The 12,485-nt window shown below is 41.2% G+C and overlaps 1 protein-coding gene across 1 annotated transcript in view; it reads left to right on the top strand.

Annotated features, from left to right (window-relative positions):
• The first annotated feature begins 1,759 nt into the window (after positions 1 to 1,759).
• ENTPD5 (ectonucleoside triphosphate diphosphohydrolase 5) overlaps positions 1,760 to 12,485 on the top strand; it is a 19,875-nt gene continuing 9,149 nt past the window's right edge. The window contains exons 1-7 of the mRNA XM_010283360.1: positions 1,760 to 1,909; positions 5,251 to 5,528; positions 6,745 to 6,824; positions 8,827 to 8,970; positions 9,364 to 9,439; positions 11,096 to 11,131; positions 11,997 to 12,085. Coding sequence (XP_010281662.1) covers positions 1,878 to 1,909; positions 5,251 to 5,528; positions 6,745 to 6,824; positions 8,827 to 8,970; positions 9,364 to 9,439; positions 11,096 to 11,131; positions 11,997 to 12,085 — 735 coding nt within the window. The 5' untranslated portion in view covers positions 1,760 to 1,877. The remainder of the gene's footprint in view (positions 1,910 to 5,250; positions 5,529 to 6,744; positions 6,825 to 8,826; positions 8,971 to 9,363; positions 9,440 to 11,095; positions 11,132 to 11,996; positions 12,086 to 12,485) is intronic.

The raw sequence follows: 12,485 nt of genomic DNA, 5'->3' as shown, positions 1-12,485 counted from the left end.
CCGCTGGCGTGTGACGCCGGGGAGGCGTCAGGGAGCGGCGTGAGCCGCTCAAAAAGCCGAGAAGGCGGCGGCGTTTCCGTTACTCCCCGCGGCGCAACCGCCTGGGGCGGGCAGAAGCACGCGCTTCTTGCTCGAGTAACAACTGTGGGTGGCTGAGGGGGAAGGAACAGGTATTTATTTCTGCGTGGTGTTACCGGTGCCGGCTTCGGGAGGAGCGCCGCGGGATCCCGAGGGCCGAGCCTGCCGCCGGGGTTCGGGGAGGAGCCGCGAGGCGTTTGCCTTGGGGAAAGAAAAAATGAAGGTAGGGGAGTATTTTTAGGCGTGTTCAGTGTAAAGGTTTAGAGTGCAGCCGTTTGACGTGGAGGAAGGAAGAATGCTGTGACGCTGAGGTGTACAGAAGTTAGAAAACCTACCGCCCTTACGACAGTGAGATTTGGAAAAGGGGTGTCGGGCTGCCCGTCTCCAGGCGACTCTCGGTGAAGCTCCGGGGGAATGCTTTCAAGGCGCGCAGCTAGCAGCGTCATGCCCAAGTTTGCGCTGGGTTAGTTTAGGTTGAAGCAGCAGCCCTCTGCACCCGGTGGCCGTTTCCTGCGAATACCGCTTAGTGCAGTAAAAGCTGTTACTTGCGGCCCCCGGAGGTGTGCAGTTACAAGGGACACTCGCTAGCGCTGCAGGAGGGTAACGCAGCAGCCTCTTGGAAAGCTGCCTTGGGCTAATTAAGCAGGGGAATTGAAAATTAAATAAATAATGTGTATTTGGACCCTCAGTACGGGGAAAGGATTAAAACCGCTGATAATGCACGTTTGTGAGTTGGGTGTTTTTTTTTTTAGCGTTGAAAGCTCTAGATCCAGAATTTTACCCAAAATGTATGTGTGCAAAAACTATTGTGCCATTATCTTTATGGAAATTCTGCCAATGAATTTAGTTATTTTTTCTACTAAGATTTTTAAACTGTGTGCTCTTGAGAAGCTTAAATTTTTGTCATAACAATCCAAGAAAGGTTTTGGGGTTTTTTGGGTTTGTTTTTACTAGGCAAAAATAAGTCCAGCAAAAATGTAATGGCTTTTTGGTTTTGGAAAAAAAAAAAGGTAAAAATGTATTTGTCTAGTCATGAGTATTAAGTGTAAAAGCTGCTCAGCTGGGAAATAGATCTTGTTACCATAAGAGCTGCTCATCTGGAAAATAGATTTTGTTACTGTTTTAGTGCAGAAAATAGACCTGCCATTCTGAATGATTTTTAGTGTGCCTGAGCAGTAAATAACAATATGAAATGAATTACATAATTTGTCTATTTTGTTTCCTTAAAAAATTGTCTAAGCAAATATTTCTAATTATTTCCTAATATTTTTCCTTATGTCCAAATATTTGCCAATGATATTTTAGGAAACAGAAGGGAAATTCTTGTGTTATCTCAGGTACACTGCTTTTCCTTCCACTCAGAAGAGACAGACTCATTTTTAGAGGGAGATGCTTCTGTGGGTGTGTTTTGGGTTTTGCATGTTCTCTTGCCTGAAATATTTGAGAGTGTGGGTAAGACTTTCTTCTCTTGAAAATCACCGGTGTTTTCAGTGTATGGTGAACTCTAAGTAAGGATGTGTTTTGCTGTCTTAAGGTTTCTTATTATTGTTCCGGCATTGTTTTTACTTTTATTGTCTAAGGAGAGTTTGGTTGGGGTGTTTTGTTTCTTTTTTTTTTTCCTCTTCCTATTCATGCTTTCAGTCTCGGCAGTCTCTTTGCAGCATCCAGGTATTTTTTTGGTTCGTACAGTCTGTGTAGCTCCCAAAGCTTTATATTGGATGTGCTTCAACTTCTTGGTTTAGTACCTAAAATCTGCATTATACAGACGATAATTTACATGCCTTTCTCTGTGTTGGGAAATGACTGTTCTACTTTCTGACACTGGACTCGGGTCAGTGCTGTTGAGGTCAACTGTGATATTTGTGTAAATGTTTTACTATCTTGTTGAACTCAGTTAACTTTCAACTTCTTGAAATTCACCCCATGTAATTATCTGAGCATGTTTCGCTGCTCGTATTGAGCAATGACAAACTCCAATTTGAATAAAGCAACTCGACTGATATTTTATGTGCCTCCATGACCTTATAATTTGCCTGATACGTAGTCTGCTCATATTAGCTGAAAGCAAAGGTGAAGAAAAGAAGTGCAGGCGCAGTGTCTCTTGTCGCAGCGCTCCGAAGTGGTTTTCATTTAGGAATCTCTGAAGTGGAATAGTTGTTGCTTCCATCCTGCTTCAGGTGTGTGCCTAACACATTCACAATTTATGTTATTACTGCTCATTTATAAAGGCAGTAACTGGACCCTACTGATGGTGATCTGTGTGTTTTACCTGCCGGACTGCTTGTTTATATGAATGAACTTGTGCTCATATTACTGTTACCCTGTGTTCTCATTTCTATGTGTTGTTCATTTTATCCGTCTTGTTGTATTCTGATAGCAGCTAGGATTTTAAGTTGTTTGAGAGGGACTCTTGGAAATATTTTTCCTTCTTTGTAACTACTCTCTTGTCTATCTCCACCCTACATTTTTTCCTCCATTCTTTCTTCTGACCTTCTTTTTCCAAATTCCTTCTCCATCGCTATTTCTGTTATCCCTGCCAATTTCCCTCTCTTGTCTCCGATTTCTTACTCTCATCTATTTTTATACTTCTTGTCGTCGTTGTTTTGCTAGTGCGCTTGATTAGATAGTCTTCACCACTTGTCAAAGAGGCTCAGTGTGCTTTTTTCATTCTTAATGAGGGTAGATAGAAATAAAATCCTGAGGACTGGTTCGGGTTTTTTTCCCCCTCTACTTCTGAGGGTAAAGGTGGAAAGGAAAAAGGTCAGGGGAGAAGTAGAGAACGGAAAGTGTGACATGGTGGTGGATGTCTGAGAAGGGATAAAGAAGAAAAGCTTGGTGAGTCAAGTCAGTGTTTCATGGGAGGCTAAGGCTCATCCACTATTAGATCTGGCAAGAAGAGTATGTGTTAGTGATGGCAGTTGCTCAGATATTTTCGGATCATTGGAGATTCTAGGGCTTGCGTAAGTGTCACATGTGCCATTTGTAATAGGACTCTGGAGTTTGTTCTTAAGGCAGGTTCTTGGGTTGTGTTTGTGATTGTTCAGTGAGCAAAATCCTAACGTTGCCTGAGAATAACACCACCCCTCCTGACCAGCTGGAAGATAGTACTCATTAACGTGGCTTATGTTCTGTTAAAACGGCACAGCTTCTTGGATTTTCAGTAGACCTCCTTACTGTGATGAAGCAAACGTGGGTAATGCCAGCTGCATCTTAGTACAAATTCATAGCTATGAAGCTGCCAAACGGCTCAGCGCTTTTCATGAACTCCCTTCAGGATAGGACTTTTAAGTTGTTACAGGTTAAAACTAAGGTTTTACTCATTTCCACACAAAATGTGAATGCTTTAGAAACTATTACAGTTGGAGTTGATCTGAAACAGAGGGTGGCCAGGTCTATTGCCCACTTATGGAGTCATAAAGTCACTTCTTCCTCTTCTCAGAGTGTGCTTTTAAGGCAGAGTGGGTCAAGAGCTTGTGCCTCTGCGCTCAGTGCTCTGCATTTGCTAGGAATGGGAGGATACAAATAAAGGTGATTGATAGAAGACAGGCAAGGTTACCCTTCTGCAATGGGCTGTGTGTTTTGTTTGCCCTAGAGATAGCTGAACACAAGTGAGTTAGAGAGACACTCAAGGAATGACCCAGTGTTTACATAATTTACTGAGAATGGCTAAAAGTTAATCCCAGTTTGATGTAACTGGGGACAAAAATGAAGGATGGAAATAATAAAAGTCGTACAAGAGCTAGGTCTGGGATGAAGGGTGGTGGAGGATAAGTGAGTTCTTTGGGCATGAGAGAAAGGTGTGTGGAAACAGGATCACATGGAAAGGAAGTGTCAGGTTCACATAGGGAAGGAGAGAAGTTAGGATTAGGAATGAATAGTAGGATAGAGATGGTGAATAAAGATTTTGAGAGAATGAACATGGTGGGGCTGAGCAGATTGCTAAAAGAGAATCAAATGTAAGGGCTAGGGGTGGGTGAGGGTCTCGGGCAGATGGACAGGCGTATGAAGTAGAATATTGAGTGCTGTGGGCGGATGGATGTGTTACCAAGTGTCTGGAGACTGATAAGGAGCTGTTTGCACCTTCTGTATGCCAAGTGCTCTGTGTATATATTGATGCAGGCGATACTGCATATGGTGGGGCGTCCAGCCACGTGCTCTTTTCTGCTGTTAAAATGCAAATAGCAAAGATAGCTATGTATGATCGTCCTTGTTACCTGGGCACCTAATGCACTCTATCATTTCTGTGCCAATATCTTCCCTTTATTAACATTTCTTAGGACAAAATATATGCAAAGAGATACATGTTAACAGAGAGGAGGTTTAGGTCTTGCATCTTGATACCCAGTACTGCGTCACACAACTTTGGGGCCTTGGCTTACTGAAGCTGTGTAAGCAACCTCAGTGTTCAGAGCAACTGGTCTAGATGTGAGAGTGTGGTGGGATTTTGTTGCCTTTTTTTTTTTTTTTTTTTTTTTTTTAGTTCTGAAAATGAAAACTCGTGTCAGGAGAAAATGATGAAAAACCAAAATGAAGACAGAAAGGAAAAGTATGATAAGTATTGAGAGGCAGAGCCCAGGTGCACCTTACAGTTCAGTCCCTCTTGTGCAGCACAGGCTTTTCTTGGGGATGAGGATGTTGCTGGAAGGATGTGCCTTCACTCTATGTGCTGATGTTTCCCAGCAGCTGTTCTTAGCCTGAGTTGAAATTCTCTTTGTTTGTGACTCTGAATAACACTTGTGTTCTGCCACAGCGTCTCAAGTGTGTAAATGTTAGGGCAAAGCAGTTCTGCCCTGAGCTCCCCTTTGATGATGCTTCTTTTCAGATAACATTTGGTCTTTTTGGAGGTTCTGAAGACTCTAAATGTTGAAAACCTTCAAGCCAAATCACAGAAGAAAATTGTCTAAATAAAACCAAACTAGAAATACTGGGAAGCAAACTACTTTAACTCTTCTGCATTTTGGAAATGGAGAAACCTTTACACTGAAACAACAAATCGCTTAGATGCAGTTGTAGCACTAAGTGCAGTAAATCACATCTTTTGGATGAGGTGTTGAAAAGCATCTAAAGGGCAGAACATATGCGTACAGACTGATTTTTATTTCTTTTCTCTCTACAGACTTTTTAAGGACAGGGCTCTTGGTAATTTCCCATTCCTGCTTTTTTTCTGTACAGGACCTACTGCAGCTCTGTGATTGCTGATCCATGCTTGACTGCCTCAAAGGGTCCTGGCAAGATGGCATCTTCCAGACTTCCCATTCTTCTAGCATTGGCATTTTCCTCTTTGTCCTTTGTTCTTTCCCATTCAAACAGGGAGATGTGGTTTCAGGATTTCTTTCCACCTAACACGTGCCCTATAAATGCCAAAGCAAATACTTTTTATGGCATAATGTTTGATGCAGGAAGCACTGGAACCCGGATTCACATTTACACCTTTGTGCAGAAGAGCCCAGGTAAGACCCTGTGTCAGTCTGTGCACTTGGAGTATGTTGACTTAGGTTCCAACTTCCCAAAAGAGGTTTTTTCCCCCCAATAAAGCATTTAGGAACAGCTGAAGATTTCTACAGTTTGTCCTTCAAATGGTCCTCTGGCAGATAGTTATTGTCCATTTGTGGTGGCGTTTTGCTGTGAAAATATCTTTTTTGTAGATCTTTTGTAGAAACTCAGGGGTTCAATTCTGGGTGTACTGGAGAGTTCTGAATTTTCAAAGATTTTTATCTATGCGTCTGTTTAAAGGAATGTCTCATTGAGTTGGAAGGAGGCTTATGCTGTTTTTGTCAAGCTGCATATTACCTTGAATTATATCAACAGAAACTTAAATTCTGCATATGTTTATATGTCACATTTTGTAGCAAATTAAAGTCAGTAAATTAAAGAGTTATAAGCAGTGAAGATGCACCACACTCCAGTATACCTGGTTCTGACACAGTGCAGAGCTACCCAAGTTGGCTGCACATGCAACAGGATTCAAGAGGATGAATTAGCTTGAGTACAGTGAACCAGCAAAGGTTGGAGGCTGGTTGATGGGACTCGGCTAATAAGCCCATTAGGGCCACGCATTGTACCTATGTGGCTTCACATGATTACAACCTTAGTTTGGAAGGACTGGTACAACGTCCAGCTCTGATGGACTCTGCTTGACTTGTCACACACAATACTCAGGAACAGCTTCCGGACCTAAGCTGCTCTGGGAGCATTGGTCACACTTGTTTGGTTTTGCAGCCAAGTGCTGGAGCCCAGTCAGCTCTGTCCTGTGTTTGTGAGTTGGATGAATCACCTAAGAATAATCAGGAATTGACTGTGTGTGTCTTAATATGAATTAGTATTTCACAATTAGCTTGGGGACAGAAATGGAAAGAAATTTTATTAAGATTAGGCAACAGTCATGTTACATTGCTATAACTCATTGTTCATTTTGCATTTGTGAGCTACATACTTCTAATGATAATGTGTTCTTAATAAAATTGTGAACTTGGAGGATACAAGGACAACATTCTGTTAAATATATTCTTGAAGTGAAGGAGCCATGTTTGTTTTAGAAAGGGAATAGTATTGTTTGCAAGGGGAAATCAAGGATAGTCACTTTAGAGGGGTTGCAGGCAACCTTTTTGAAACTAAAGAAAAAGGTTTGAGTTGTTGAGTGTTTCTTGTAATGTTCCATTTGTGCAGAAAACCTTCCAGAGTTGGAAGGGGAAATCTTTGAGTCTGTGAAGCCCGGTCTTTCTGCGTATGCTGATCAGCCTGAAAAGGTAAGGCTTTCCTCCATTCCCTGTGAGCTGGTCTTGCTTCTACTAATAGCGGTTGGACTCTACCAAGCAGTTCAAGTATTACTAATTGTAATTGCAGAGAATCAAGAAAAAATGTAAAGGTTTCACTGCTGGCTCTTTAAACCTGTTGCTCTACTTCTGTGAGTTAATTTCTACCCAGTGAAATTAGAGCTGTTGTTTTACATATTTCATGAATGGAACAATGGCTTAATTAATTGCTTAAATGCTGTATAGAACTAGGCTATATGCCTCTGAGAATTTAAAAGACGAAGTGCTTTTTAGCTCTAGCAGCATCCATATTTCCCCTATAGCTACCGCAAATATGAGTAAATATGTACTCCTGACTTATTTGCTAATAATTTTCTCAGTTTTTCCTTTTGGTTGAAATTTTCAGTGCTGGTCACAGTTCAAAATGGGCATATTTTAGTAAGGGGTTAAGACTGTGGAGGTTTTCTTTTTTAGTCATGTTACGCTGACAAGCAAAGAGGGTTCATTTCTCTGACTCCTAAATATGTTTAAATTTTTTTGTGTGTTTAATCAGATCTACAAAAGTTAATTTTTGTTAATAAGTTATGGAGAAGGGAAGAATAAATATGCACTTAGCAGGTTAAGTCAGGCCTTAATATTTCTCCAAGTGTATTCTCTGCTTCTATCATCAGACATCCAACAATTTGTTTGTTATGATTCTTTGCCATTGTCTTTGGAACCATGGCTTGTAAGCCAGTGCTCAGTGATACACAGGACTCGCTTCAGTCATGCTCAGTTAAAATATTTGATTACAATTTCAGCTGAATAATGATATAGGTACAGGCAGTTACTCTGCTACTGCCTCAGGACTTTTATTGTTTTGTTTATGTACAGAATTTTTCAAAACACACTTGGACAGTTCCATCTTCCATAATCAGATGTAATAATTAACATATAAATCTATAATTTTAATAAGAAATTGAAGTTACCGGACATCCTCTTTGTTTTTAAATGGGGGTGGTTGTGAATTTGTGCAAGTACACTTGTTCCATGCAACTCTATTGGATCAGGAGTCAGAAACGAGCAACAGAGCAGAGAGCACTAAAATAATCCTGTTGTCATATACAGGACCAGTCCTGAAGTAAGCTGCCATTTTCCAGATCCCCTGTGCTGCCAGTAAGCTCTTTCACAGGCTAAAGGAGGTGCTAGAGAAATGACACATTAGATACTCTTATCTTGTGTGCTTTAGCAGTCTTGGAGTTGGGGGCTTGCACAAGTGGGAGTTTCAGGTTTCTCGGTTTGCTCAGTTGCATTCAGTGCTACAGGAATCTGAGTGAGAAACTTCATGGAAAAGTGAATGGCTTTTGTATTTTTTTTAAACTTTGATCAGATCTCCCATTATTTCACTAAATTGTTTTGTTTGTAGGGTAGAAGAGAAGAATTCACCCCAAAGTAAATTTCTAGACATTCCACAAGAGAATTTTTATTACTAATGCCAAACTGTAATTATTAGAGCAGTGTAAATAATTGAGCAGTGATGCCTGTACCTCATGTGGTAGCCATTCTACAGCTGGCATTTTAATTACGCTACTTGCTCTGGACACACTTGGAATTCTTAAATTGCATTTAGTGAAATCTACAGACATTCCTCCTGACCTTTGCAGCTTCAGTCAGTAATTGTACCATTTAGTTTCATCATACTGCAAGATGTCTAGGTTTGTCAGACTCTCAGTTCCCTCTCCTTCCTCCATCCTTTCAAATAATACTCCGCACAAACAATGACATTTCTCTCGCCTAAGATATAACTCTGAATACTCTTGTCCTTCCAATGCAGATGTTCTCTCTAAGGTTCTTACGAGATTTCTGGCATGGCTTTTATCCTTATCTTGGGTGTGGGTGAGGTATCTTCTGCTGCTGAATACTGGTTTCACTAGTGTTGAAGGGGAATTGAGAGGCCTATTTTCTGATGGCTTGTAGGAGGAAACAATAAGAAAAAACAACATCTTTTTCTTTTTAGGGTGCTGAAACTGTCAAAAGATTGCTGGACATGGCCATAGATGCTGTGCCACCTCAGCTCTGGAAGAAGACCCCAGTAGTGTTAAAAGCTACAGCTGGACTGCGCTTGCTATCGGAGGAGAAAGCTCAGGCTCTGCTTTTAGAGGTAATACTAAGATCTTTTGGATGCACTAGTATTGCTCTCCTGTTTCATCTTTCAAGACTCAGTTCTCCATTCTATTTAGCATAAGAGAATGTCAGCTGTGAAAAGTGACTGTAATCCCATCATAATATGAAACTCACAGACTTTACGGACTTTCTTGTATGGTCCCAATATCCTCTGTCTCAGTGAGGGTAGAAGGCATTGGAAGAGACACTTACAATACTTCACTGTTTCCTGGCCACTCTTTCCTGGCCCTTGAAAAAAGAAGAAATATTTTGTCTACTCCACACACTTGTCTTATATTGTACTGCTGTGAAAAAGAAAACTTTCTCTGTCACCATCAGAGCAGAACAAGACTCTTAAGACTAAGAATCTAATGATTATTTCTTTCTTCAGGTGAGAGAAGTCTTTGAGGAATCACCATTTCTTGTTCCAGAGGACAGTGTTAGCATCATGGATGGATCTTATGAAGGTATGCTTTAGAAGGAGGAGAAAGTGAAAGCAAAGAGGAGTAGGGGAAAGAAAGAGAGAGATATCTTATGGACATGAGAGGGAAAGAAAAATCATCACAAAACTGAGGGGAGAAAATAAAAGGTTTCTAGCCCTGTTTGAGACAATTCAATCCTGCTTTTCCTAGGACATGTTGATTGCTTGGTCATCTGTTTGGCTACAAATGCAGATACACAAAGAGTTTTATGAGTTAGCTAGATGAAGGTTCATCCAAAACCTTCTCAGGTTCCAGAAGAGAACCTTCTCACAGAAGTAAGTATAGAGGCTGATGCAGGCTAAGCAGCTGAAGCGTGGTCTTGGGAATTGGTGGGAAAAAGATGGTGTCCACCTCTGAAAGGCTACCTGCCAATGTGTAGCAAGCTTATGGACAGTGCCTAGTAAATTCTGCAATATCAGCATTAAAAATAATCTTTCATGATTAGCTCATCAATTTTCAGGTTAAGATTGGAAGCATTGTGAGTATTAGAGAAGAATGAAGGCTAATTGGCAAGTATTAAAAAACAACAACAACAACCACACCCCCCAATAAATAATTAAATAATAAATTTAAAAAATATTCTGACTGGAAAAATGAAGCTGATAAAGTAGCAAAGGAAGTAACCTAAAATACGAGAAAAGGTGAAATATGTTGTAGGTTTGGACTGATGATTTTGCAGTGCAGAACAGATCACTCTAACCTTTTGGCTACATATCCAGACATACTGCCTTGCAGAATAGGCAGGTAATAATCCTTCTGTATGGATGCCTAATTAGAGCTGTCTGTGATGTTAACATTCAGTTCTGAACACTTCATTATGGCAGATATATTGCCAGTTTGGAAGGTGTTCAAGGAAAACAAGAAGAATTATCGTGACACTTAAACAAGTAACTCATGGAGGAAGATTAAAGGGCAAAATCTGTCTGTATGTGCCAAAAGAAAAGGAAAGGTAACATGAAGTCTGCAAGTACTCGATAAAGTACAGTGCAATGCACAGTACGTCACTAGGGTTAACAGGGGAATTGTATAGTAGGGAGAAGTGTTGTATTGGCAGGGAGCAGGAGCAATGAGGTGTAATAGAGCACAGTGTATCCTGCCAAGGCTTATTTAAAAGTCCCACCTCTTCTACTGTCATGTGTCTGCCTGTGTTTGGGTGAGAATCATGACCAGTGTCAATCAAGCAGCTGGAGTCAAAGAGGAGTTGTTTATGTTTTACTGGTTGCCACTATGTCTGTAGTATAATTACAGAAACCACGACATTAAAACACAGAGCAGTGTGTATGCAGTTTCCAGATTAGGAATTGAAATGCTGGGAGGCAAAAAAGTGCCCGAGGAAGCTTGTGCATTGTGTCAGCTCGTTACTACTTTGCATATTGTTTGGATAATAGGCATGATTTGTGCATGCTGCTGTTGCATATGTATTACAAATGTTCTACCTATCCTGGTTTATGAGAGTTTAATGAATCGATAATGCATCATGTCACTCAGTTATGAGTTTGAATTAATCTCTGAAGTATGGGGCATTTACGTTAAGTTAGTAATGATTTCCAGGTAAATAAATAATATGTGGAGGGGTGATAAGGGTGAGCAGGAGGTTGTGGAAGTCCTCAGTGGTGACTTTTTTTTTTTTCCTTTTTGCAGGAATTTTAGCCTGGATCACTGTGAACTTTTTGACAGGTAGTTAATTCTGTATAATTTCTCTCTATGCATGAACTTGAGTCTCTTCGGCAGAGATGATGACCCTAAGTTCCTTCGCCTTGGTTGCCATGTCCTGCTTTTCCTCCCCAGTGTGGCACCAGTGCTAACGCAGTGGATTGTCTTGGGCAGACTGTGTTCCAGAGGGTGAGCCACACCTGTAGTAAGAAGGAGGCATCTTAATGCAGAAGGTGCCAGCATTTACTCAGGACTGGGAGGCACTGGCAAGCTGGTTTCTGTAATGTACATAGGGGAGTCCTGCTGCTCATCTGTTAGAAGGTGGGAAACAAGGTTTTACAATGTTCTTCATCCCAGCATGAACTATGCAGCTAAAATGGTGTAACAGGGAATGCACTGGTGCTTTAGCCCTGCTGGGAATGCAATCTAGTGAAGAGAAAAGAAAATCAGTACTCCAGTAGATACATGAGCAAGCAAGCTGTTGCGGGTGAAGAGAAAATATAATAGCTGGTTCTGCTTTTACTATCCTTCCTCTCCTGCTGCTCTTGACCAGCTATATGGTGATTATAGAATTTATGTACCCTCCCTGACAGTCTTCTGCAGGAGATACTTTGTCTCTTACTTTTAGCTTTTGCTGGGTGCCAAGAGATTTATCTTATCTCTCTTAGGTATCTCTCTTTGGAGGTGAGATTGGAATCAAGGAAGAAACTCCTATGAATCTTTTCATAATACCTTCTGTTTGCCTACCTTTTCTCTGTAATGTTTTTTGTCTTTGAAGGGCAGTTCAGCCCTGCTGTATTGCTCTGATAATGTGATAACTTGGTGGCTGCCTGATCATGCGTGCAGTATTTTGCACTCGGGGCTGTTCTGAGCACGGTGTTGTTTGCAGGGCAGCTGTCTGGCCAGAACCAGCGTACTGTTGGGACTCTGGACTTGGGAGGAGCCTCAACCCAAATCACATTCCTGCCACGGTTTGAGGTGAGGAGTGGTTAGAAGTGTGCGGGTTGGGGCTGCAGGGCCAGTGGAGAGACCTGAGCACTGCTGTGCTCCCTGATATCATTTTGTCATCACTGGCACAAGCAGAACATCTGTGGTGTACAGAACATCTGTATTTCTGTTCTCTTTGACATCAGCAGTTGGCTGATAGGCACTTGCAAACAAAGGAGCCTGGATAACACGGAAGAAAAAAGAAAGCAAGCAAATGGGTAAAAACAAAGAGAAACAGTTTTGTTTTCTAGACCCAGGCTGGGAAAGCTCCACTAATGCAGACAATTATTTTGTATTCAATAAATGTAGAATATTTCCAGGGAGTATACTAGCAGATTACAAGAAATTTAGGATCTGCTCTGAGTTATATCCTCCCCCTCTCCCCTTCCCC

Source organism: Phaethon lepturus, unplaced genomic scaffold, assembly GCF_000687285.1.
Source record: "Phaethon lepturus isolate BGI_N335 unplaced genomic scaffold, ASM68728v1 scaffold25123, whole genome shotgun sequence".
Classification (NCBI taxonomy): Eukaryota; Metazoa; Chordata; class Aves; order Phaethontiformes; family Phaethontidae; genus Phaethon; species Phaethon lepturus.
The sequence above is the reverse complement of the archived record's forward strand: the minus strand, read 5'-3'. Positions and strand labels throughout refer to the sequence as shown.